Source organism: Ceratotherium simum, chromosome 22 (genome assembly GCF_057802395.1).
Source record: "Ceratotherium simum simum isolate JZ-2026a chromosome 22, ASM5780239v1, whole genome shotgun sequence".
Taxonomy (NCBI): domain Eukaryota; kingdom Metazoa; phylum Chordata; class Mammalia; order Perissodactyla; family Rhinocerotidae; genus Ceratotherium; species Ceratotherium simum.
Genome location: NC_141921.1, coordinates 17,494,083 through 17,520,292, shown reverse-complemented (window position 1 = coordinate 17,520,292; position 26,210 = coordinate 17,494,083). Strand labels below are relative to the sequence as shown.

The 26,210-nt window shown below is 55.3% G+C and overlaps 1 protein-coding gene across 1 annotated transcript in view; it reads right to left on the bottom strand.

Annotated features, from left to right (window-relative positions):
• The window catches only part of HIVEP3 (HIVEP zinc finger 3), a 492,690-nt gene that overhangs the window by 15,337 nt on the left and 451,143 nt on the right, over positions 1–26,210 (bottom strand). The window contains exon 7 of the mRNA XM_014797371.2: positions 2,459–2,634. Coding sequence (XP_014652857.2) covers positions 2,459–2,634 — 176 coding nt within the window. The remainder of the gene's footprint in view (positions 1–2,458; positions 2,635–26,210) is intronic.

Sequence of the window (26,210 nt, the reverse complement as noted above, 5' to 3'; positions counted from 1 at the left end):
TGCAAGAACCTCACTGTCCTGAGTGCAGAGAGAGCCAAGAGCCAGCTTTCTCTGCTTCAACTGCCGGCCCTCCCCCCACCCCACTGGCCCCTCTCTGCAGTCACAGAGTGTGAGATTCCAGTCTTTCAGATTCGCTCACTGCTTTGGCTCTGGAAGGTGTTGTCTTCCGGAAGCCTCTGTGAGCATCTGAGGAGAGCTCAGCACACCCCATGATGGCTGGTGGAGAGCAAGGCCTCCGGCTGGCCCAGGGCTCCATGCCCCAGGGCATGCGGAGGGTCTGCAGCCCCTCTACTCAGGTTAGGCACTCTGTCCTGGCTCAGAGGGACCCGGGAAGGGACTGCAGAGAGGCCTGGCATGGCTTCCAACGCAGGCATCTCCTGGAAAGGGGGTGTTCCTGCCAGGGACCCAGGCCTCTCTCAGACCCTGCAAAAAAGGACCAGGGCTTTTCTCTTCACAAAGGCAGAGGAACTTGAATAGAGACCTGCTGGGCTCTGACTGGGAACTCAGCCAGATGGGACGTGGCAGGGTGACGGCTCCCCGGGGCGCTGGGCAGCTCTGCACAGCCCTGGGCTGGGAGGCACTCTCAGGGCTGGGCTCCTCGTGCTGAGAGTGGCACCGTGTGGTCCCCTGGAACAGAGGCAGCATTCAGGATCCACTCTGGGAGCCTCCTGTTTGGCCACCTGATTTTACCACTCCTTCCAGAAAAGAGGGACACTGCTCACAGAGCAAGATGACAGGGGTGATGCCATGTGGCAGGGGTCTTGGGTTCTAGTTACAGCTCTAGCTTTAACAGTCAATTCCGTTTTTGGGGACCCACTTTCTTCGCCTTCAAGTGGGGCTTAGACAAGAGGTTTCTGGCGTTCAGAGTCAAAGACTCTGTTATTTAAACTGTCAGTCAATTATTCCCATCTCTCTCCTCCATAAAGTCACAACTGGCCACCTAAGGCCGAGGGAAGCGGGACTGTAGGGGACGTGTGGGAGACAGAGCCCACACCAGGACTGAGGCATGCTGGGCAAGCTGCCCCGGATATGGCAGGGCTCTGGGCCTATCTGCCCTCTCCAGGAGCCTCTGGGACACTGTTTATGAGACACCAAGAGAGAAGAGGGTCACAGCAAGAAAGTGGGAGGGTGGGCGCCTCCATTCAACCCAAAATCTTGGCGGGAAAGTTTGAGTTCCACTTGAGAATGATGGCGAGAGGACAGAGGAGGACAGGGGGTCAGTTAACCGGGTGAGGAGACCAGAGACGGGCACCCGTCTCTGAGGGTGGCCATGAGCCAGGGGATGTGATAAACTGCCCCCTGACCTAGCACAGACAGAACAGAAGGGGCCGGCAAGAGGAGGAGGAAGTGAGGAAGGCCACGACTCTGCGGGCCTCCTCAAAGCTGCTGCCCAACCCCTCTGGCTGGAAGCAGCTTTACCAACAGAAGGAAGGTCAACGCGTGGCAACGCTGAAGCTGCTGTCCAGGCCACGCACTGAAAACCACACGGCTCTAGTGGGGGCTGGCGTGGAGGCCCCCAACTTGCTCAAGGAGAAGGCAGGACCCTTATGCCCAAACCCCGGCCCCCAAATCTGCAGAAAACAAGAGGCTGAAGCCACCAGGGGCGTCGGGGGCCCCAGGCCTCCCTCTGAGGCACCTCGGTCTGCTCAGCTACCAGGAAGTAACGAGCACGCGGCAATGTCTTCCTTGCCTGTCCTGCTCCAACAGAATGAGCAGAAAAGAGCTTGGTCCAGGTCTCAGAGACTCAGCCCCATGCGTCCACACAAGGGCCCAGGGGGCTGCAAGCAGGCCAGGCCACCCCATCTCCCTTCACAGCTCTCGGGATGCACACCTCAACATCAGGCCTCCTTCCTTTCCCAGGTGACCACCAGAGCCTGAGCTGACCGTGCTGTGGAGTGTGGGTGGGGCAGGAAGGACAGGGCTGCCAGGCCGGGTCAGGGAGAGCCGGGCCCTGTGCTGAGCTGCAGAGAAGCTGGGCAGAGCGGGAACATGGTCTGAGTGGTGAGGCGGGTGGAGGCAGGGGCGAACCCTGGCACGAGAGGCAACCATGCAAGTGTGTTAAGTGGCTTGGAGTGGAATGGAATTCCAAACGCAAGAGTCGCGGTGACAAGCTTGGATGCTGGAGCTCATCAGATCCGTGGATAGAGGGCTAAGGAGACATGCACAAGGAAGGGGGGATGCGATCAAATTAAAACTGGGGACTGTGCGCAAGAGTGCCGCCTAGTGTCAACGTGGGGCAGTGCAGGCACAGCGGCTGGGTGCGATCTGAGATGGGCCAGGGCAGCCAGGGTGCCACTACCTGGTCTGGAGCCAGCTGCTCTGCCAGTGGGGAACCCAGGAAGTGGGGATACCCCAGGCCCCAGGCAGAGAGTTCTGGGCCCCTGGGCTCTGTGCTGGGGCTCCAGAGGGGAGCTCCCTGCCGTGGGCAGGGGCCGTGCCCCAGCTGACTGTCTCTTACCTTTGGTTTTAAAAGCAAAGTGACAGTGCTTGCACACATAGGGCCGGACGTCAGTGTGGGTGCGGATGTGTTTCTTCAGCATGCTGGGCTTCTTGCAGCGAATTCCACACTCCTCACAAACATATTTCCCTCGGCCGCGGCCTCGCACATAAACATACTCTTCGTTTGATTTGTACCTATGAGCAACAGGCGTCATGGTAAAGGACAAACAAAAGGAGGAGAAGAGGCAGGTTCCCACCTCAGGAGGTGCACGTGCTCCTAGCTGCATCCGGCCCGGTACAGACACTGGGAGAGGAGGACGCGGAACCAGAGCACGCCTCGGGTGGGGGTGCCAGTCGCCCTGGGGATCCACCATGGACCCCTGCACCTGCCCTGCCCCTCCTTTCCCTCCAGAGGCAGCAGACCCTGCGCTTCCTGCCAGGGAAGTGAAGCCACAGGTTTGCAGAGGGCCTTGGTTCCCGAGCCAGCCTCGGCACCAGCTTCTGCCCACAAAGAACAGCCACTCCGGGCCACCAGAGTCATAAAGAGAGAGAATAGATGACAACCACAGCTCTAGCAGCGGCCATTTACCAAGTGCTCACCGTGCGCTGGGCATTTCACCTGCTTTAAGTCATGGTCACCAGCAAGAGCCCTTGAGAGCCGAGGCTCCCACAGCCGGAAAGGGGGCAGAACAAGGATCTGAACCTGCCTGTCCGCCTCCCACAGGGGGCACCAAGTGTGCGGGGAGGTATGAGGGCCGGCCATCGTTTCCCCGTCCTCAGAGTCTGGAAACCAGGAGCCTTGCGCTCTCTCCCCTACCCCATCTCCAGCCGAGCTGGAAGCTCTCAGGACCCAGATTCCAGCTACCTCGCCTCTCCTGCGGCCCCCAGGGATCACTTTGGGTCATAGCAGGAAGTGCCAACAGTTTTCAGGAGCCTCCTGGGGTGGCCGGCCCACCTGCTGGGCCTCAGGGCCACTGACGCTCCTGGACCTGAATCAGAATGCTCTTATTTCCATTTAGAAGGAAACCCACGAGTCCCACAAGGCTTACTGGGTACAAACCTCATCAGAATGCCTTCTTGGTCTAATGCTATAGCTGTGCAAGTCTCCTGATGGGGGCAGGGAAGGCTGCCAAGGGCAATGGGCCCGGGGAAGGGATCCTGGCATAACTCCAGAAGAGCCTTCTGATTCATGAAGCCTGGAGGTCCAATGAGAGGGGTGCCTTGGGGGAGGTATGGCCTCTTGGCCTGCTGAGCATGCCTCCAACGCCCAGCAAGAAGCCTGCCTGTGCCCCACAACATGCCCCGCACAACACGCCCCTGCCCAGGGGGTCCACACTCAAACTCTGGGGGGCGGTGCAGAGGGGCAGGGAGATGGTTGGGAGTAGGTGAGGAAGAGACAGTAGCTGAGACTCAATCCTGCTCCGCCAGGGACAGCAGCTTACAGCTGAGAGGATGTCACAAGGATGGGCTTGAAAGAGGGGACTCTAAGGGAGGGGGCTGGCAGGCAGCAGCAGAGTGATCACCATCACACATACACACTCCACACACTCACACACACACACCACCTCCCCACTCTCATACTGAAATACACATTCTCTCACATGCACTCACACACTCACACTCACATACTGACACATTCACACACACACTCACCCAACCCCCACCCACACAGGAACACACCCACTCACATACTCTCTCTCTCACACACGCACTCACATACAGACTGCTGTCCACGAGTACAGGTGGAGCCTGGGTTGTTTTGTTCCCTCAGCTTTGGCCAACTGAGACCTCTCAGGTTGTCTAAAACCGCCCTTTCTTCCCTTTGCAGGCCCTGACCCGCCAGGTTTCGGGGCCCAGTCCTCAGGCAGAGAGGGCCAACTTCTCCCTTGATCTAGGGCAAAGCGCCATCTCGTGTTTGAGGGGAGGAACTTAAGGCCGTGGGGAGGGTGGGAGAAATGACTCATTTTGCTCTTATGAAGAACATCCTATGGACAAACACAGGGTGTCTGCCTCTCAGTGACAGCGGATCACCCCCATGCAGCAAGCTTCCTGGACCCGAACAAGCTACCCACACCTGGATTTTAATTCTTGTGCCCTCGGTTCCCCTGGGGCCCAGTCTGAGATGGGAAGCCCTTTTCCCAGCTGGAGAAGAAAGAGGTGAGAATGGCTGGGTCTCCTCTTTGCACTGGAGGCTCTGCCACCACCTGGACACCAACCTCCACTCGGCCCTGCTCAGCAGGTCCACGACATCCCCTCCTCTCCAACTTCCAACCACGATGGTGTCCTTCAGCGTGCCCCTCCCTGCACCCTCCTGCTGTGGGGGGCACTGTGTGGTCTCTCTCACATAGGCCCACAGCCACTCTGACTTCTACCATATTTGGGCTTTGCTCTATGCTCAAGGCAACTCAGAAGCAGGCACTAGAGTCCATCTACCGCAGCTGCTCTCAGACCCCTCATTTCTCCCTCCATAGCAGGCTTAAACTACATGTGGTCTTCCCAAAGGGAGACACACACACACACACACACAGAGGACTGTCTGAGCCTTCAAGCGTGGTGCCTTGACTTGGGGGCGGGGGGTTGGGGAGGCATATACGCAACTCTGTACAACACTTTGTCACACACCGGGGAAGGTGTGTACAACTTGCTGGGGAGCACAAGGCGGGTGCCTGGCTTGGGAGGGGCCAGGGAGGATGGTGAGCGGTGGAGGCAGGAGAGGAGGACAGCAGGAGCAAAGGCAGGAGTGTTCAAGGCCTGGAATGTTTGGTGGGTGAGAGCAGATGAGGCCAGACAGGCAGGAGAGGCTGGATCACCACTACCCTTGAATGCCACGCTAAGACGTCTAGACTTGATCACAGTTGTCTTAAAGACAAACATAAAGTCTCAAAGAGAAGATACTGCCCTGGTTCTGTGGGGAATAGTCTGGAAGAGGGAGGACTCAGAGTCTGAGCACGAAGCGCGTGCTCTAGGACAGGGATTCGAGAGGCCTTCTGGGCATAGAATCCACAGGCCTTGGCAGCTGTCTGGATGAGGCAGGGGTCACCGTGAGGGAAAAACAAAGATCCAAAGTTTTCAACTTGGCTAGCTCAAGCAGTACCATCCACAGGCTGGGAGGGAAGCAATGCAGGACCCTCATCCTTAACTGCTGAGTGTGAGATGCCCAAGAGAAAGACTTGAAGAAATGTCCAGCACACAGCTGGAAGTCTGTGGGCCTTAGATGGGATGCAGGTTTGTGAGGAGGAAGACGACCACTCAAGAGTCTGAGAACAAGAAGAGGACAGCGCGAGGGCCTGGGAGGCACCTAAATGTCAGGGTGGGCAGAAAGATGGCACCAAACCCACCCTCAGGCAGAGATCTCTTGGTTGAGAACCAGGAGAGAATGTGATGAGGAGGAGGCGGCAGCCAGCAGAGTCAATGTCATGGAGATCTGGAGGACGATGGCCACTGAGGGGTCCTAGAATTTGATGAGGGCAGTCCTGGTTGAAGGGCCTAGAGCCTGTGACTTCTCTGCTCCTTGAAGGCTGGTGCTCGGGTCTCTATAGCTTTGGGCCCAGTCCAGGGACAGACATGGGCAGTGGTCAGTGTGGGCTGGACCCTCCTCCCTCCTGAGGCCAACCCCCACCAGCTCAGGACCAGCCCCTCTCCCTGTGCTGAGGCCCCACTCAATAAGGCCCCACCTCTTCCCCAGCAGCTTCAAGGCCTCCCTCTTCTGGCGCACTCCACCACCTTGACGCAGCTCAGTTCTCTCTCTCATCACCAACCAACCAGCCCCAAAGCCTCCCCAGACCCCAACCCACTCCCTCTGCTGCCCTTCTCAGCCCAAGTCCCGAAAGAGCTGTTCCCGCCTCCTCACCACTCCCACTCCTGGGTCCACTGCAGCCCAGCTCTGCCAAGGTCACAAGTCGCTAAATCCAAAGGACAGCTGTGTCACCCTGCCTGCCCTCTTGCCTGCCTCTGGAGGCGCCTGCTTGGTCGGCTTGGCGACCCCACTCTCTCCTGCCCGGTCTCCTCTGCAGGCTCCTTCCTCACCCCCCTTTCCCATGCCAGCGCTCCCAGGCTCCGACCCGCACTCTTCTCCCTCACACTTCCCCCAGGGGTGATCCCCCTAACACGGCCTCACTTTCCACCTGGACATTGATGGCTCTCCCATCTCTCTCTCCAGCTCTGACCTCTCTGCTGTACATCAACTGCCCCCTCAGCATCTCCCCTGGTGGTCTTCAGGCACCTCACCCACCACGTGCCCAGAACCATGTGTCCGTGTCCCCCCTACCTATACCCCCTCCTCCTGGGTCCCCATCTCAGTAAACGGCACACACACTCCCAAGACTGGCCAGGCCAGCAACCTGGGCTCCATAACTCGGTGCCTCCATTTCCGTTCCCCTTCATATTCAATCCATCACCTCAACCCGTCAATGCTACAGCCAACGTGCGCTCCAAGGAGGTCTACCTCCCTCTCCCCACTAGCCCTGGCCGCCATCCTCCCTCCTACACCGCTGCACCCTTTCTTCACAAAACAGCCAGAGGGAGCCTTCCCAAGATACGTCTGGTCCTGCGGCTCCTCCCAGCCTAGGACCCCATTCAGAGCTCCTCTCCCTGCTCTCAGCACAAAGCCCTGCCCCTTCACTCAGAGGGCACAGGAGGCCCAGGGCACCTCTTGGCCCAGGCCCCCCTCCAGCTTGTGTCTCATCACTTCTCTCTGATCCCAGGCTCCCTGCCGCACTTCCTCACAACCGCACCAAAGGTCATCCGGTGCCTATGAGTCCCTTTCCTCCGGCCTTCTGCCTGCCCCAGCACCCGCCCCTTTCAGCTGACCAGCTCCTCTGCTCCTTTGCCAAACCACCCCCTCCTTCGGAGCCCTCTTCCACATCCCTGGGCCTGGACGTCCCACCCACTTCTCCTGCACTGCACTTGTCAAGCTGTGTGTACTGTACTGGCCTCTTCACAAGTCTCCCCGTTACCCCCATGAGGGAGGGACTGCGTCTACCTCATTTGCTGGTATATCCCCAGAACCTAACACAGCGCCTGCTCAGTAAATACTCATCAGACTCACATAAGAAAGCCAAGCCACGGCCTTCTTTCCTCCCGTCTGCTGTAATCAGACTCTTGGTCTTGACGTTCCCACTGTGAGTCCCTGAGCACAAAAGTTCACTAGTTCAGCCTGATGCTGTGGTCTCCCCAAGGATGCCGCACATAGCCAGGCCCTCCAAACCCTGATGGACTGACTGAACACTGCCCACTTTCTTTAGGAACGACTTTGCCTGTAGGGTAGAGGTATGCAGGAGACCTGCGTCTGAGTTCTGGATCCTGCTGGGTGACCTTGGGCAAGTCACTTCCCCTCCCTTGGAAAGGGTCCATCTTCATTGCCCTCAGATACACCAAAGCACCGTCACATGCCCGACCTTATTCAGTCCTCCCATCGCCCCTACCACTGTACCCATTTTACAGAAAAGGGAACCAAGGCCCAGACCGTTCGAGTCATGTGGCCAAGATCACCCAGTGAGCAATCTTTCCACTTAGCTCCCTGTCCCTGCACAGACTTGCTGCATAAATACTTTCAGACAATGCCGACCAAGGTTTCCTGAGCACCTTTCTTCTCCCGGATTCCCAGAGGCCTGTAACACAGCAGCAAACACGAACAGCATCGTTCTCCACCCAGCCCTTCCTGAAAAGCCGCCAGCCCTGGGTGGGACCCACAGGTGTTGACAGCTGCAGAAAAATGCCCTGCAAAGAGGCAGGGCAGGAAACCAGAAAACCATGGTGGGGTCCCTAGGGGCATGGTCTTGCCTCCAAGTTCTGCTGGCCCCTCTCCTCTCCGCAAAGCCTGCCCCTTACCCAGGGGCAGCAGTGACCGACCCCCTGCTTGTTCCGAGGCTGCAAGACAGTCCACCACTGACAGGCTTGGGTGCAGCTAATCCACGGCTCCCAGGACAGGGAGCTGTTTCTCTGAGCCCCACCACCTGCCTGTCTTCTGTTGCCCTGACAAGCCAGGAGTGTCGGCCAATCTGGAAAATGTTTAGTTTTGTTCTTAAAGAAAAAGAGCTATTTCTGTGGATTCCAGAATGTCTTAGTCAGAGGGACCTCAAGACCAGACAGCTTGACTGTCTGAGGCCCAGCGCTGTGACCACCTGAGGCCACACAGTAAGGGGACTCTGCAGAGCAGGGCTGGAGTTTGGGTCTTCTGACCATGGCTGCAGCACCAGGGGTCGCGGACCCCCACCTGGAAGCCCCTTTCTGTTCCGCTGCCTCGGGTCAAGAGACGAGCAAGGCTGCGAAGAGGGGTGTGGAGCTGCCGGGATCTTCTGGGTGTCTTCACTCTTATGCCGCAGCTCAAAGATGCATGGACAAAGGAAAAGAAAAAGGATCTCAAACAACCCCTTGATCAGGAGGGTCTGATGATCTTCATCTAATAGAGAAGGAAATAGCAACAGAGAGGTATGTAGTGTTTCGCCCAAACTTACAATTCAGCCAGAAAGTGGCAAAGCAGGGACTGGAACCCAAATCTGCCCCCGGTGGTCTCAGGCGTGACACAGCAGGACCTCCTCCCGTGGGCAGCCTCTCCTCCAGTCTCACACCTGCCTGACTCCTGCGTGAACATCCAGCACAGACACCGGGGGTCGTGGCTCCACACTCCTTGGAGGCATTTCTGAAACCTGCAGCTTCCACCAAGCACATGGGAGCCCAGTGCACAGCTCCCAAAGGAGAGACACGTCCCTCTCCTCCAGGATCAGAAGACAGGGTGCGGCGGAAAGTAAATGGCATGTCAAGCAAGGTCATGGGTGAGCTGATGTTCTTGGACTCTGCGTATGACAGAGACTCAGCAATGAAGCTGCTCTGTGAGAAGTGAGCTCCCTGTCACTGGTGCTGTTCACCCAGAGGCCAGATGAACAGGCTGGGAGAGCCTGGAGCAGGAGGGCATTTATGGCTCCTGCATGCCCAGGACACATCCAGCACAGTGACGGAAGGGGCTTTAGGTGGGTTAGCTTGTTTACTCCCATAACAATGCTGTAAAATGGATATATTTATCCATTAAATATTCCATATTTATCCCAATAAATATAAACAGATTATTCATTCCTGTCCAAATAGAGACTCAGGGCACTAGATGGTGATGGGCTGGCAACATGACTGAGCAAAGCAGAGTAGGCATAAAGAGGGGACATGGTGGGGACCAAAGTAAGCTGGAAGGCAGGGCACAGCCCCTCTCTAAAGGGACAGTGGCTACACCTTTCCAGCCAAGTGTTGCATGAGGTTGTCAGATCTTCCAGGTTTTCAACAAAACCACAAATCCAGATTTTTCTAAAACTAATAATGTTAGCATACCCTTATAGAGCTCTTACTGGGTGCCAAGCACTATTTTCAACGCTTTACATGTATTACCTCATCTAAACCTCATAGCAGCCCTATGAGACAGGGGCTCAAATCATCCCCATTTACACATGAGAAAACAGAGTCACAGAGAGGTTAAGTAACCTGGCCAAGGTCACACAGCCAGTAAGTTAACAAAGTCAGAATTTGAATCCAGGTTGCCTGTTACAAAGTTCAGATGCTTAATTGCTATGCAATTCTAAGGCTTGAAATTGCCTGTTTTAAAACATAGTTTAAGGCAAATAAAATATAAGGAGAGGCAGATCCAGCCCAGAGCTAAACTTCTGGCTCAAAGTAATTTCCCCACGGTCATGCAGCTAGTAGGGGCATGTCCGATCTTGAAGCCCATGACTTTTCTTTTCACCAAGCTGCATTTTTCTCTTGAACGAGGGGCCTCCAGGTTACGTTCCTCAGCTGAGATTCTATGAGGCTATTCTGCATGTACGGTATTGACTTTTCCATATATTATTGATATTTTATCATAAAACTCACCACTCCTCCAAATCCGGATATTTTAAAGGTTTGCCAAATTTCTAATTTTATTATGATCTTGTTGCCAAATATGCTTTTCCCCCGGGCATACAACTTGGGTATAATCATGCAAAGCAAGAGGAAGGTGTGATTATAAATGCACACGCTGTCGCTCTGAGGCCCACTGTCGCGGGCAGCCTGTGTCCTGTGAAGTGGGGCTCAGGGTCAGGTCCCAGCAGTCACTGTGCCCTGGGAGGTCTGGCCACAGCAAGCTGGCTGGCTTGCCTGCAGTGACTGCTGCTCTCCCAGTAAAGCTCACAAAGGAAGGGACGTCTGTGGGAAGAGGAGTAAGGGCCAGGTGGCACAGCCCACCGAGCGGTGTAGCTACTAAAAATATTCAGTTGCCAAGAGGTAGGAAACACACCCCTTGGTGAGAAATGAACTGGGGAGGCTGAGCTGTGGGTCATGAGGGAAGTACACGCTGGGTTCTGAGCAGTCCCAGATTCCCCTTGTGTCAGGGTTCTGCGGAAATCACATCACCTCCCAGTGTCCGGGGTGGGGCAGTTAACATGCCGTCCAGGCGCAGGCCTGCTGTGCCCGGAATCCCACCGCATGCATGTGCCACAGGCCCAGGCGCAGAGCTCACTGGGGAGAGTCTATTTTAAGCAGGATTCTGTACATTTACTCAACAACACTCACTAAGGCCTGGTCTGAGCCTGGGGCTGGGCCAGGGCCAGAAATACAAAGCGAAATAAGACTCTGACCTTGGTCTCAAGTGTGAATAACAGGTACTTAAAAGATCATAAAACAGAGATAGAAAGGGTAACACAGACAATGTGCAAGTGCTATGGATGATCAGAAGACCAGTGGGGTGGGTTTTGGGTGGCTTTTGCAGAAGAAATGCCTTTCATCTGGTCTCTGGGGGTGAGTCGGGTCTGACCCATGAGAGCCCTGTTTTGTGAGCCCCCTCTGGTGCAGGCAGAGGACAGTGCGGGCCAGGAGGCCTGGCAGCCGCGAGAGGTGCTATAACTGTATGGACCCCAAGCTGGGCAGAGGCGAGGTCAGGAGGAAACAGGACACAGAGTCAAGAGGTCGGGCGGCCCAACAGAGGCAGGAAGGGAGAGCAGGTTGAGGAGCCTGCTCTGACACCTTCCAGAAGGACACCCACCACCCAGGCCAGCCCGCATCCATTTTGCAGGCTTGCATTGGCGCCATCTGGCCTCTTCCTCAGTTTGACTGCTGTGCTTTTCATTCTAGGCAAACACCAGCACACAGCACCAGCTGCCTGGAAGACAGCAGCGGCTCAGGCCTCTGACGCCCAGCACAGCTCTGACAATAGAGGTGCCTTTTCTTCTCAAGAAATTGGTACCATAAGTCGAGATGCCAGGGAGTGAATGACCAAGTGCAGATGCCTAAGAACCACTACGCAGGCACCAAGCCTGGGCTGAAGCTGGCTCCGGGCCTGAAGAATGCAGCCAAGGCCCTGTTTCCGACCAGACAGCCAGATTAGAGAGGGAAGCAGGAAGCCGGAAGCTGGGCCTCTCCGGCTGGGAGAACTGGAACTGCCCGAGAGGAAGGGACTCTGAAATGCGCACATTCCTGGAGGTGCTCAGCCTTCAGCAGGCCCTGACCCCCAGGGATCCAGAACAATGGCTTCTACACTGTGCTCAGGATTCATGCAGGAGAGGCTGAGCAGCAGGGTCCTGGACCCCCTCTACTCCCACCACATCGAGCCGTTTTTCAGAGCAGGAATCTATGTAAAACGAACTTTATAAAAAGAGTTCTGTGAACTTAAAAATAATTTGAAAATTACTGTTAAAGAACATCCATGCTTAGAAGGAGCTCAAAACCTCCAGCTTCCGGGGTGGGAGGGACCTCGTGTGCATCCTCTGATGTGGTCATTTTCAGGCAGATCCCATCCACACCCTCCCACAGGTGTGTGCACCTCTGGCACCTGGGGTCTCACGGGTTCCCGCCAGTACCTTCCACTTCCTGGCACGTCTCCCTCTATTAAGCGCAAGTGGTCGACCTGTGCTCCCAGCACTGACTGAGCTCTGGCTGGGGCACGTCCTCTTCCACAGCACAGCCTCCGAAGGATGCCACTCTGCTCAAGACTCCTTTCCTCCAGGCCTAACATTTCCATACTCTCAAACAGTGCCACTCAGGATGGACTCCAGATTCCTCCCCAGACTGTCCCAGACCCCTCCAGGTCGTCCTTCTGAAGATGGAATGGCCCATAGCACACAGAGACCCTCAGGTGGGGTTGGATCCAGCCCAGCCTGAAGCAGGACTATGGTCTCCTAGTTGTTCCAACTTCACTTCCTTTTCCCAGGCGGGAAACAGGCCCAGAAGGGGAAGTGACCAGCTCCTGGAGACTGAACGCATATCTTGTTCTTTCTAAAAAGCAATCAAAAGAAAGCCAGCCAGGGTCAGAGGTGTAGCCTTTTATCACAGAAAAGGAACAGCTGTCACTGTCCAGCACTCACTCTGTGATCTGCATCTTCCGCAGGAACTGTCTCGTGGGAGCCTTAGCATAATTCAACACGGCAATTCTACATGACAAGCAGCAGGGACTGAGGCTGGAAGGTCATGTCGAGACTGGCTTAGAAAAGCCTCTGGTAGCCTTTGTCTTGCGGGCAGTGGGGGTGGAGGAGGTGTTCAGGAAGAGTGTGTTCTGGAAGCCCCCGTGGGCTGTGTGCAGCAGCAGCTGGAGAGGCACTGACCAACGCTGTCTAGACGGCAGCTGACGAGCTATGTGTATACACGGGGCACCTGAACAATGCCCACGGGCCAATGGTATGGGCCACTGTGCCGCCCTGACCCCTGAAGCCTCAGTGCCTCCCGCAGCACGGAGACGCACATAAGATGAGAAGAGGCTGTGAACCGTATCAAGATCCCACAACGAGCGCCAGCATCACTGCTGTGCCGGGAAACAGCTGTGATTTAGTGACTGTGCAAGGCTTTCCCACACATCTGGCGGCCCAGGGTGACCACTGCACGCAGACCAGGCTCTTTCTCACAATGGGGCTGGCTGGAATCACTTGCAGCTCAAACCTGAAGCACACACCAGGGGGCTGTGTGTTCAGGCCCCAGACATACAGACTCAAGTCGTAAATGGAGAAGGAGGGAGGGGCCGTTCTAACTGCCTCGCAATGGCAGGCACCTTCTTGGCCCACGCCCTGAGCAGATCTGCTCCCCACCAGCTGGGAGTAGAGGAAAAACCTGGTCCATGGAAAACCTCATGGATACCTCAGGTCACAGATGCCACCACTGCCAGCCTCCTGGGAGGTAGCTCAGTCCACAGCAGAACGAGGACATGGAGGAAGACCTGGGCTCCTTTACAAACAGGATTTTCCAATCCTAGAGCTACAAACTTGGAGAAAAGCAAGCCTGAGTGGTAGTGAGCTCCCCACCATGGACAATGTTTAAGCACAGGCTAAATGACCTTTCAGGTTTGGGGCAAAACAGATTCCTATGCTGGGAGAGAGGCTGGAGTCGAGGTCCAGGGGGTGCAGTTGGCATCTGAATGGACACAGCACCCACCCCGGTGCTCTGGCCACAGACAGCCTGCAGGTGAGAGGGTGAGAAAACAGGAAGGAAGGAAGGTGTGGTCATGGCTCAGAGGGGGAGAGGACCTGTCTGAGGAAACACAGCTACTGTGTGGTGACATTGGGACCCACCTGGTCTCACTGGGCCGCTGCAGAGTGCAGTAGCTAGGAAAGGGGGTGGGGGTGATGGGGTCAGACTGCCCAGGTTCAAATCCTGCCTCCTTCCTACCAGCTGTGTGACTCTGGGCACGCACCAGCCCCACGGTGGGGGTGCTGATGACTACCCGGAGCAGCTCGCTGGCGGCTGCAGCTGCAGCATGGTTTCATTATTACACCTCTGGCTATTACTCCCGGGCTGAGCCACCCCTTCCCATGAAAGCCCTATTCCTCTAAGCCTTTCGATGGCAGTGTGATTTTCCCACCTCAAAGCAGGTTTTCAGTGTGGCATGCTAGTTATGGATGTCTGTTGTGAGCTCTTTTGTGGGAGGAAGAATCCTTTTGAGAGCCCAGTGGCTGCCCCTCAAGTGACCGGGGAGACTGTCCCCAGCAGGTGTTTGCCCACATCTCTTCTCTCCTGAACCCCTCAGAGTGGCTGGATATTCTTTGATCAAGTCTGATGCTTTTCCAGGGCTCAGATCCAATCCCAGGTCCCCCAAAGCTTTCCCTGATCCTGAGATGAGTCATGTCGCCTAGTTATACCTTTCCTAGGGGCAGCAGAGTGCAGCAATAAAGAGAATTATGCTTAGGAGCCAGAATTCCCAAGGCTGAAACTGGGTTCTGTCCGTTATTAGCTGTGTGACCTTGGGCAGGTTACTTAACCTCTCTGTGCCTCAGTTTCTTCATCTGTAAAATGGACATAATGTCCTACTTCTTGACTTGTGGATAACTGAGCATAGTTACAAGGGTGTATTCATTCTGTAATAGCTCATGGACTGTCTATTGATGACTTGGATTGTTTTTCGTATGTATGGAACATTTCAATTTAAAAATTACTGAAAAATAATAGTATTACTCACAGGGTTATTGTGAGGTTAACTTCATTAATATAGGTGATGTGCCTAGCACAGAGCCTAGCCGCAGCAGGGGCTCAATGTTCACTCTCTAGTACTTGGCCCTCACAGCATGCGTCACAGTTAGATTTATTCTTTGACAATGTAAGGAAAACCAAGTGCCACAGTTTTTGAGAGACTGAGAAGCCTAGAGATATCCCCCTCGCCCAGTTCAAAAGAGAAGTCAATGGTTTGGTGCTAAATTGCTAGTAGAACTGTCCATCCCTGGCCGTACACAGGCCAGCCGATAGAATAACGAGTCATGATGGAGACGCCACCATTTCCTCCTCCTCCCCAGCCATGGCAGGTTTGCAAAGGAATCCAAAACGTGCTGATGGTGAGGCTGCCACCCTCAGAAGCCCTCCAAGACCACAGCCAAGGGGACAATAGCGAGGAACAAACCCAGTGATGAACACGGAATTGTGGCTCGGAACGTGAAGCGTTCCAGCGTCCAAACGTGGATGCTGAACACGTGGGTGCAGGCGGCGTGAGCTCCTGCGACGACGTGCGACCTGCAGGACGGGAAGCTGCACGGTCCTGTGCTTCAGCGGCCCACGCGAGGCGACTTGTGAAACGGACACCAGTAAGATGCAGGTCAGGGTCCAGATACAGAAAGTGCAGAGCCAATACAAGCCTCGGCGAGGTTAACCAAACCGTTAGGTTTACACTGAAACGGGAGCGGTGTGGGGAAAAGCTGGAGAAGAAATGCCAAGTTTAAGAATAAAAGGATTTGGTTATCTGCATTTGAAAACACAAGACAGGACTCCTCTGGTGGGCTGGTAGACTGGACCATACAAGCCTTAAATTTACAAGCAGCCTTTCACGGACCTATCCCCTTAAATGTCTGATCACTCAAAGCTGCGGCCTCCCAGCGCCCTCACTAGTGGAGATGGGTGGCGGGGTCGTGGCACAGCTGCCAGAGGGAGAGGCCACGGCCACGTGGCTCTGGCTGCTGCCACGCCTCCTCTTCCCTTCAGTTAAAGGCTCTGAAGGCTCGGGACAGTTCTTAGCGTGACACAAGGAATGGACCCTTGGCACAGAGGGTGAGAGATGTGACTATCGGAAGCTTCTAGAACTCAGACCCCCGTGGCGTGGCTAACCTCCAGAAACGCCATTTCTATGAAATCTTGTCAGAGACTAAAAGGCGCACTGACCGGTCAGCAGAGAACACTGCATCTGTTCCCACGGTCACTCGACCGTGAGCAGGTGCTGGGAGAGAGCCAAACCCAGAACACGAAGCGAGGTGGCGGCCGCTGTGGACAGAGCCCTCCTGGGATCCTCAGATGCGGGTGGAGGGGAGGTGGTGGCTGATGTGGACACGGCCCTCCTGGGATCCTCAGATGCAGGTGGAGGGGAGGTGGTGGCTGATGTGGACACGGCCCTCCTGGGATCCTCAGATGCGGGAGGAGGGGGAGGGGAAGCTTCGTAATCTTGAAGAAATGTTTCATCAACTGGGAACTGCGACTCATGCAGCGGTCCGTCTGCGGCCCAGCCTCTTCTGCTCCATTCTCCTCGGACACCTCACAGCCTTGATCTCTGGGAGATGGTTACTTTGCTGCTGTTAATTCCAGTGCTCACCCTGGGGCGGCAAGCCTCAAAAGATGACGGCTGCTGACACAGCCTCACAGGGTCGTCTTTATTTTCTGCAGAAGTATGAAGCAACACCTTTGCTGATCAGAGCTCCTGTCACCTCTGTGGTCAGGCTGCAGAGGGAGGTCTCCAGTCTGACAGAGTCGCCAATGACGCCTTTGCCTGTGGCTACTGGACTCAACACAACTGTTCAGCCATTTTCTACACTAGACAGGCAACAGCAGCAATAATAACACAAACCAAACACATGTGATCCTTTAGGACTTATGAGACATCTTCCTAACTAAGGGAGCTCATTTATCCCTTACTAGAGATCAGTAAGGTGGGTAATGTCATTCCTCTTCTTCAGAGGAGGAAATGGAGGCTCAGAGAGGTAAGGTAACTTTCCCAAGGTCACACAGCCAGTGAGCAGCAGAGGAAGGGCACCAATCCCCCAGTGCTCCTCTCTGGATTACACATCCTTCTGGCTGTGTAAGGTGCTGCTGATAGGAGGAATGTTCTCCAGAGCATGGAAAGATAGTGGGAAAGGGGAAAGGATGCCTCCCCACTGCAAACTCCATCCCTTACCAGGGCCCTAGGGAAGCACCATCATCATCAGCATCTCTATCCACAAGCATTCGGTGGGGTCCACTCGGGGCGTGGACACGTGGAGGGCAGGAACAGTTCTCACCAGGAGCTTGCCATGCAGGTGGCTAAGAGTCAGAGGATGCAGAAAGCAGGGCGCCCGTTATCGGCAGTGGGCTGGGAAGGAAAGAACACGCCATCTGAAGCTGAATGGGCTGGGTTTGAATCCCAGCTCTGCTTCTCATCACCTGAGCAACCACAGACAAGCTCCTCCACCGCTCTGAGCCTCACCCCTGGTCTGTAGGTTGGCTATGTGTGGGTGCATGGTTGTACACACACATGTATACAAGTATGCATGTATCAGCAGGTGGGGATGAGGATTAGAAATTACAGCTGTGAAGTGCTTCCAGCTTACTTCTGCACCCGAGGCCCAGCAGGCCCTCCATACACAATGGCGGCTGTTACTGCAGACGGGGGTGGAGGGTGGGCAGCAGGGCCAGGCGACTGCCAGATGGAACAGGGCTCAGTCCAGGGGCCCTGCACCGCCCCTCAATCAGTGTCACCAGAAGTTCAGTTGCCTGAGGTCCCTCCTGAGTGAGCAGAGCGACAGCTGCCGGGGAGAAGGCGGGCGGCTGAAGCCCCCCTCAAACCAGGGTGAGCGTGGAGCCACCTCCCTCCACTTTCTGTGCGAGAACAAAGCTCCCTCCGGGCCTGAAAGTGGCAAATCAGGGCACAGAAAAGCAAGCACGCAGAGAGCCGAGGGAGAAGTGTGGCTGAGCCAGAACAGGTCTGGCTACCTTCTCAGGACAGACCCACCAGAGAGGCGGTGAGTAAGGAGACCCCCGGTGTTGCAGGACCTGTGCTCGCCCTCTGAAGCCCCGAGGCCTTGCAGGGCCAACAAGGTGGCTGAAGCCCAGAGAGGCCAAGAGCCTTACTCAAGGTCACACAGACACCGACAGCACAGCCGGGGCTATGGCCCAAGACTCCTGCCTCCGTGAGTGGGCTGACACGACTGGCGTGACCTGGTAACAGATGACTACCTCCTCCCCACACACTTCCCTGCATGGCCCGGTGCCCGGCAGAGAACTGAGGCAGCGCACGGTGTCCCCGGAGGGCCCGTGGCAGCCCTCCAGCAGCAGGGGCCCCGCCTGGATGGAGCGCCACTGGCAGCTGCTGCTGACGGCGTGTGTAGCGCCTTTCAGAGCAACTGGCAGCAAGAAGGCAACCCTACAGCTGGAAGTAAGTCCAGATGGGATGCGGCATCGGCCTAAATGGCCAAAAGAGAACAGACCCTGCTAACGCGTCTTGCAGATCTACACGGGGTTTGCTGAGAGTGGTGGCAGACGCCACAGCGTCCTGCAGCCTCCCGACTTCACAGCAGCCTGTGAGGAGACACAGTCACGTCTGCTCCAGAGATGAGAAACTGAGCCCCAAGAGGCACAGTGACCTGCCCTCAGCCACACAGCCAGTAAGTGGCACCGTATCACGCCAAAGATCATTCTGATCGGGCCAACTGGCTACATTTTTTAACTTATATGTTTTTAGTCATACATGGATTTTATTAAATGGCTTTCCCCTGCCTGTGGGCTCTAAGGCTGACCATCAGGGGAAGCATCCATTTGCCCAAACCAAAGAGAAAACAGTAAACGTCAATGGGCCAGCGTGATGGTGCAGTGGTTAAGTTCGCACGCTCTGCTTCTGTGCCCTGGGGTTCACAGGTTTGGATCCCGGGCGCAGACCTATGCACCACTCATCAAGCCACGCTGTGGCAGCGCCCCATATAAAGTAGAGGAAGATGGGCACGGATGTTAGCCCAGGGCCAATCTTCCTCAGCAAAAAGAGGACGACTGGCAATGGATGTTAGCTCAGGGCTAATGTTCCTCACCAAAAAAAAAAAAAAAAAAAAAAAGTCAAGATAAGGTAAGATAGGTCCTGGGGGTTCAGAAGGAGAGATGAGGTCAAGCAGGCAGTGTCAGGTGGGGAAGTCACGGAGGCTCGGGGGCATCTGCCCTGGGCTCTGAAGGGCAGGTCGACTGTGGGATTTGGAGATGAAGAGGAGGCAAGGGCCCTCCAGGTGGAGGGAACAGCACGGGCAAAGGCACGGGGGCAGGAAAGCATGGGACTGACAGAGAGGACAGTTCTGATGGAGCAGAGAGGAGCCTGAGGAGGTGGTCTGGGCCTGATCAACCATGGGGTGCTCTGGAGGGAACTGGGGAGCCAGCAAAGGCTCTTTCTGAGCCAGGCTTTAGGGCCACCTATGTGGTAGAGTTATAGGAATCCCAGACTTTGGGGATTTAAACACAGCCTAAGTGCATGGACTGTTTACCACGTACAGTGATCTTGATTCGTTCACTCCCACGCTCCCCTCACGAAAATGGGATGAAAGCTGTGGCCCCTGCCACTGGGTGGAGAAGGGACAGATGTCCTTCCCCACCCACAACCGACTCCTGTGACACGGCCACCGCCCCCGGCCCACCCGCCTCTCTCCGTCCTCAGAGGCTCCCCACCCACGGCCCCTGCCTCCCGCGGCATCCTCTCCAGCACCCTGCTGCTCCAGCCTCAGGCTTGGCCTTCGCCAGGTGATCCATCTAGAACAATCCTCCCCCACTCCCCTCCCCATGCCTTTGCTAACTGCCCCTCATCCTCAGACTCAGCTCACACGCGCTGTCCTCAGAGGTGCTCTCTGAGCACTGCCTGGTGTCCTGTTCAGTGGTTGCATGTGCAAAGCCATTCGGGAGGTGCTGGAAGTGGAGCTGTGGGACACACATGAGCTAACGTGTGTGGTACATACGTGGGTAGCAGGTGTGTGCTGAGCACAGTGCCTGCAGCGGCTCATTCATCCTCAGTGGCCCCTCCCCAGGGTCACTACACTCTCCCTACTTTGTGGAAGAGAAAGGGAGGCACAGAGGGGTCAAGTAACCCGCCCAAGGTCACACCCAGCAGGTGATGGGGCAAGGACTCAGACCCAGGTGGGCCAGCCCCAGAGGCCACGCTCTTGGCCCCCATCCCTCTGCCTCCATCCTGCCTGCCGGCTTCCTCCCAGGCGCTCTATGACTCCATCCCCGGCTACATGCAAGTTCCACGCTGCTGGGGCTGCGCACTCAAGGCTGTCTCATTTCACCGTCACTTCAACCCTGGGAGGCAGCATTGCTCTGTCACCCTCCAGATGAGGAGCGCCTGGCACAGATGGGCTAACAGCTTGCCCTAAATCACACAGCCCTTCAGGGCAGAGACAAGGCCACTCCCAGGTCTCAGACTCCAAAGGCAGTGAACTTCCCTGAGACCACAGAAGACGATCCGGGTCAGAGTGCCCAGTCTCCAGTCACTCGGTGCCTCCCTCTGATCAATGCCACACCCTGCCCGACCCACCAGAAGCAATTTTCCCAGGAACTGCACAAAGGCCCTCCGTGGCGCTCCTGGGAGCCGTGTTTCAGAATCCACAGCAGGGACGCACATCTCGGGCTCACCGGCGTCTGAGCTCAGAGACAGGCCTGCCTGAGCATGTGCCTGTGGTGCCCACCTCACCGCAGCCTCATCCTAAGGACTCACAGTCACGAAATCACGGGTTTCAGGTGTTGGTAACAGTTTTCTCACACATATTAAAATAAAATGTGACAAATGAAATAACGAGCATTTGTCCAGGTGCCGCCTAAAATCACCGGGCAGTTTGCATCACAGCCTGTGGGGGCTCTCACCCAGACAGCCGCAGACACGAAGAATCTGCTCTGAAGCAGGCCGAGGTGGGTGGAAGCCCAGCGCCCAGGAGTCTAGGGAGGGAACGAGACATGTGAGGGATTTCCGGAAGGCCAGGAGCAATATTCTGAGCATGGAGCGTGCACACGCAGCATGATCCCACGAGAGGAGAGGGACAGTGTCCTCAGGCCCAGCTGGCAGGTGGGGTGTTGAGAGCGTGCCCGGGCCCCACCTTGGACAACCAGGCCTGTCCATAGAGCCTGCTGGGACCCCAACTGCCTCCTCACTCCTTCCTGCAGAGACCCAGCACTGGACTCCGTCCAGGCGTCTCACTGTTGTACTAGAGAGAAAAGTGAGCGGCCCGGCTCCTCCTGCCAGTGCCCGCTGGAGGCCAGGGAGCCTGGGCAAGCCGGCCTGTTCCTGCAGTGTGTTGTCCCCAGCAGGAGGGCCCTTCCTGACGTGCTGGGTAGAGGAGGCCCAGGGAAGGGTGGGGAAGGGCACCTCCCTTTGGTGAGGCCTTGAGCCAGCCCTGTCATTACTGAAGCCCCAGTATGTCTGCAGCAGCCTCTCCCCAACCTCAGGTAAGGGCTGACCTTCAGAGGTCCATCAGGAGGTGGAGCAGACTGAAGGCACACTGGCCTCTAGAAGAGGAAGGAAGAGAGCCTGGATCAGCAGGGGGGCAACCAGTGGTCACTGCTCTGCTTTTTCCTGCAGCAAGCAGATCCCACGGTCACTCTGCTGGGCTTTCAGTGGGAGACGCCCTCCTGTCCGGTCGGGGCCGCAGCTGGCCCAGGTCCACGCCACTGCTGCCCCCTTCTAGCCCCAGTGGGAGCATCTAGTCACTGCACAGCCTGTGCTGGTGCCCCAGGGGAGACTTTGTTCCCCTGGTCCAGACCCGTTTGAGCCCCCACCTCCCACCCTGCCCCATGGGGCTCCTTCCTGCCCACTGCTGACCACAGAGGAGGAGGCAAGTACCCAGCTGGCCTCGCCACCGCAAGGGTTTCCCCACTCACTGCGCTGGTGAAAAACCAGAGTCAACAGAATGCCTCCACCAGGAGGTGACAAACCTCAGGAAAATCACAGTTCTCAGAGTCTGGTCCTGAGCTCACAAGTTAAGCAGTCCCAGAAACTTCCGAGAGACGGATTTGAGGCAGCCCAGCTGCTAGATTTGCTGATGTTTTGAGTCTGCGGGGAACTGGTCTCCTCCTCTTTGCCAAGGGATGGCTCCCCTCCTTCTGAATCAGCCTGTGCCAATCTGGCTCACTGGGTGAAGGCACTCTCCTCCCCGGCCTCTAGAGGCCCTGCCCCAGACTGAACAGCACAGCCCACGGACAAGCCTCCTTTGCCCTCCAGGCCCCTGCCAGCTGCCTCCACTCCTTTCCACCTTCTCTGGGGAGGTGCCCTGTCTGCTCCTGGCTCCAGTCCCTGGAAGCCCTGACTGGCCTCTGGCTGGCCGCCTTCTGGCCCCAGTCTGCCAGCCACACTCGCCAGCGGGTCATAAGGCCTCGCTCACAGCCTGGCTTCTCCCTGGCTGCCCTGGGCTCGTTTGGTGCTTGTGTCCGTCCCTGCGTGCTGTCACCATGTTCTTGGGAGCCTGCCTGCTCAGCATACCCTCCCCCTGCTGCCCTGCTCCCAGCCCAATCTGTCTTCTGCTGGCTGCTATGGCCCAGGACACACCTCCCTCAACTCTCCCGCCAGCTAGGCCCCTCCCTATTTGGTCTGCAAGCCACCATGGTGACAGATGACAGCCATCCACAGCACAGATCCAGAATCCTGCTTGGAGTTCAGCCCTACTCCTCCTCTGGTCTGAGGCCTTTAGCTCTCTCTCTTGGCTCTGCTGACTCCACTGGTCCAGGAATCTACCCAGTGGCCCCTGACAGCCTCTGTCCCTTTTAAACTCTTTCCTCGATTCCTGGCTTCCTTGGTCTCCTTTCTTCTGAGCCAAACTGGTTTTCTCTCTTTTTTATTTTAAGTTTTTATTTTGAAGCAATCACAAACATACAGAAAAGATGAAAGGATAGTGAAAAAAATTTCTTTTTTCCTGAACTATTTAAGAGCAAGTTGCCAACCCCATGCCCCATTGCCTCTGAATTCCTCAGTGTGTGCTTCTCCCATCCAAGGATACGCCAGGCCTCTGCCTGGTCAGCTCTGACCCCCCATGCATGGTCCACCCCTGTGGGGGTGCCCTCCTCAGCCTGCTTGGGGTGTGGCCCCCCAACCAGGCCACCCTATGTTACCTCTTGAACCAGAGGAATCCTCTGGGTTGAACATCTCTCTTCACGGGAACTGAAGGCTCCATTTTAGGTTTCCAATCTGATCTTACCACCATACATCTCCCTGCCATCAACACAGCCACAGCAAGATGGCGCATGTCCTTGAACACTCATACACACTTTCCTACCTCCCCTCCTGTGGGCATGTTGTGAGTGGGGTCAAGAGGCTGGCTGCTGTCATTAACATGCTGTGTTCACGCCTCTCTGGGCCATGGTCTCCTCACTGGCAAAGTGAGGAATTTGGATGAAATGATTTCCAGGGACCCTTTCATGATAATAACCAGGGACTTTGATCAAGCACTTATTATGGGCCAAGCACCATAAGCTCTTTACACATAGCATCTTAGTTAATCCTCACACAAACCCTTCGAGATGGAATCACCGTTATCATCTCCATCTCACAGATGAGGAAATTGAGGCACAGAGCACTTACGTAACTTATTTAAGATCAGATGGTCACTCTGACAGATCCAGGATTCCCACGTGGGCGGTTGGCTTCAGAGTTGACACTCTACCACAAAGTGCTTGTAGAAATGGGGGAGATAGCAGGGATCTACCCTTTACTTGGAGAGGCAATCATATAACTAAATATTGAAAATTCATGGCCGAATAAGAGGTCAACTTACTATATGCCAGGCACTGTGTCAGGTACATTACATACAAATATCATTTCCTTTAATTCTCAACAACTTTGATGAATAGGTACTATTATTATTCTCATCTTCCAGGTGAGAAGACTGAGCCATAGGGAGGTTAAGTGACTTTCTAATCAGTGGCAGAGCCAGGATTTGAACCCAGCCTGGCTGATGCCAAAGCTGTATTCTTGTCACCACGCTCTACTACTAAACTGAGATTAGGAGTCTGCTCGGAGGGCAGGGAGTGAAGGATGCCACTCATTCTCTCTGACTGGCAACAGAGTGGGATGGAGCGTGCCAGCTCTGGGCAAGTGTTTCACGTGTCTGATTCTACTCAACATTCACAAGAGCCCCGAGAGGCACCTCCATCTCCAGAGCATGAGTGATGGGGCCGAGGCAGGCATGTGCAGGGAGGCAGGACACGGCCAACTGGAGGCTGTCATGGTCTCTTGGGGCTGGCCCTTTACCCTGAGGATGGCAAGGAGCCCTGATGCTTGGGGGAACAGACCACAGCTGAGACCCTTCCTCCAGGAGATTCCAGACCACGGAGAGAGAGCAACTTTTGTCTCACTTTTCTAAGCTGTGGGGCAGGGAACCCTCTAGAGACTCAGCCTCTCTTCTGCCTCCTCATCCCCTCCCCTGTGTGTGTTCAGGCAAGCCAACACTCAAGACTCAGCTCTGACTCTGAAAGGAAATTCTTCCCAACAGATGTCTCATCTCAGGCTGGGGCACGCTGCCAAGGCTCCTGCCCAAGAAGGATGAGATTCTCTGACCTTTAGAGAAGGCCAGCTTCTTCTTGGGGAGAGACAAGGGCTTGCAGCAGCCTGCACAGCCCCTTGCCCAGGCCTCTCCTTGCAGACTGGCTCTGAGCAACACCCCTCTCAGGATTGAGTGCAGAGCTGAGACAGCTCATTGGCCAATAAGAGCTGGAAAGATCCTACATGTCACATCGTGATAGCCAGAGATGGTTCACCCAAACCACATGGAAGCATTCATTCTTCAGATGAGAATGAGTGATGGCACTGCCCAAGATCTCAGCGCTAATAACGGCAGAGTCAGGACTCAGACTCCAAACCTGGACTCCAAGACCCACGCCCTTTCCTACATCCTCCAATTACAGACGAGGAAACTGAGCCCCAGAAAGGAAATGCAACTTGCCCCAGTCTCTGGCTCCAGGGCCCACACCACGTGACCTCCCTCCTGGGAGGAGGCCTCAGTTCACACAATGCCCAAAGATGGAAAAGGTCAAAGTTTCCTGTGATTTGCAGTTAATAAAATTCAGGTGGACCCATGCTCAACCCCAGTGTCAGACACTCCACCTGCTCAACAACCCATGTGCCATCAAAGTCACAGCCTGGCTTACCGCCTTCAGCAGCTCTCTCCTGCTTGGGCAGAAGATCAGAATCATACTGGTGGAGGAAGGTGGGAAGGAAGAAAGGAAGATGGAAGGAAGGAAAGAACACTGAAGGAGGCAGGAAGCAAGGAAGGAAGCAGCATCTTTGTTGAGCAATTCCTGTATGCCAGGCCTGGGATAAGCAGCCTATGTTATCTTATTATTCAGCTCTCACAAGGAACCTGTAAAGTAGATACCATCATCCCTATTCTTAGGGACTGGCCAGTAATTGCTGGAGGCAGGGTTAGAAACTGACTCTGCTCAGTCCAAAACCAAAGACTTTCTAGACTTTCTGGAACACTGGCACTTTCCCCTGTGCTCCTCTGAGTCCTAAAAGTTCAGGGAGGTGCCACAGAGGCCCCCGGGGCCTATGGGGGACGATGAGAGGGTGAGCCTCCTTGAAGAGTTCTTTGGAAGAATGAGTTCCATGGCTAAAACATATTTAAAAACCACCCTACTAGTAGTCTGTTATTAAAGATGGTGGGGGGCTGGCCCAGTGGTGTAGTGGCTAAGTTCGCATGCTCCATTTCCGTGGCCCGGGGTTCGCGGGTTCAGATGCTGGGTGTGGACCTACACACCACTCATCAAGCCACGCTGTGATGGTGTCCCATATACAAAATAGAGGAAGATTGGCATAGATGTTAACTAAGCAACAATCTTCTTCAAGCAAAAAGAGGAAGATTGGCAACAGATGTTCGCTTAGGGCCAATCTTCCTCACCAAAAAAAGAAAGATGGTGGGGAAGACATTCTTTCTTTTCTTTCCCTTCTTTTCTTCCTTCCTTCCTTTTCGTCCCTTCCTTTCTTCTTTCTTTCTCTCTCTCTTTCTTTCTTTCCTTCTTTTTCTATTTTTTCTTTTTTGGCATAATAAACCCACAAAGAAGAGAAGAGTAGGAGAGGAGACTGACAATAAAATTTTGGAAGCTGGAAAGAGACAGGTAAGTGAAAAAGACTTTTCAGACTCTAGAATATGGAATCCTAAGTTGACAGTAGGGAAAACTGAGGACCAACCCGACCTGCACCACAGGATCCCTCAAGGATTCTGGAGGTGGGGATGGGGGAACCAAGATAAGGGCGGTTGGTCAGAAGTCTTGTTAGAAGCAGTCAGACTCTTGTCTCTTCATCATTTCCCGCAGCCAGGAGACCACTCCCCACCCCCAGAGAAGGCCCGGAGGTCTAGTCTCTGCAGAGGGTG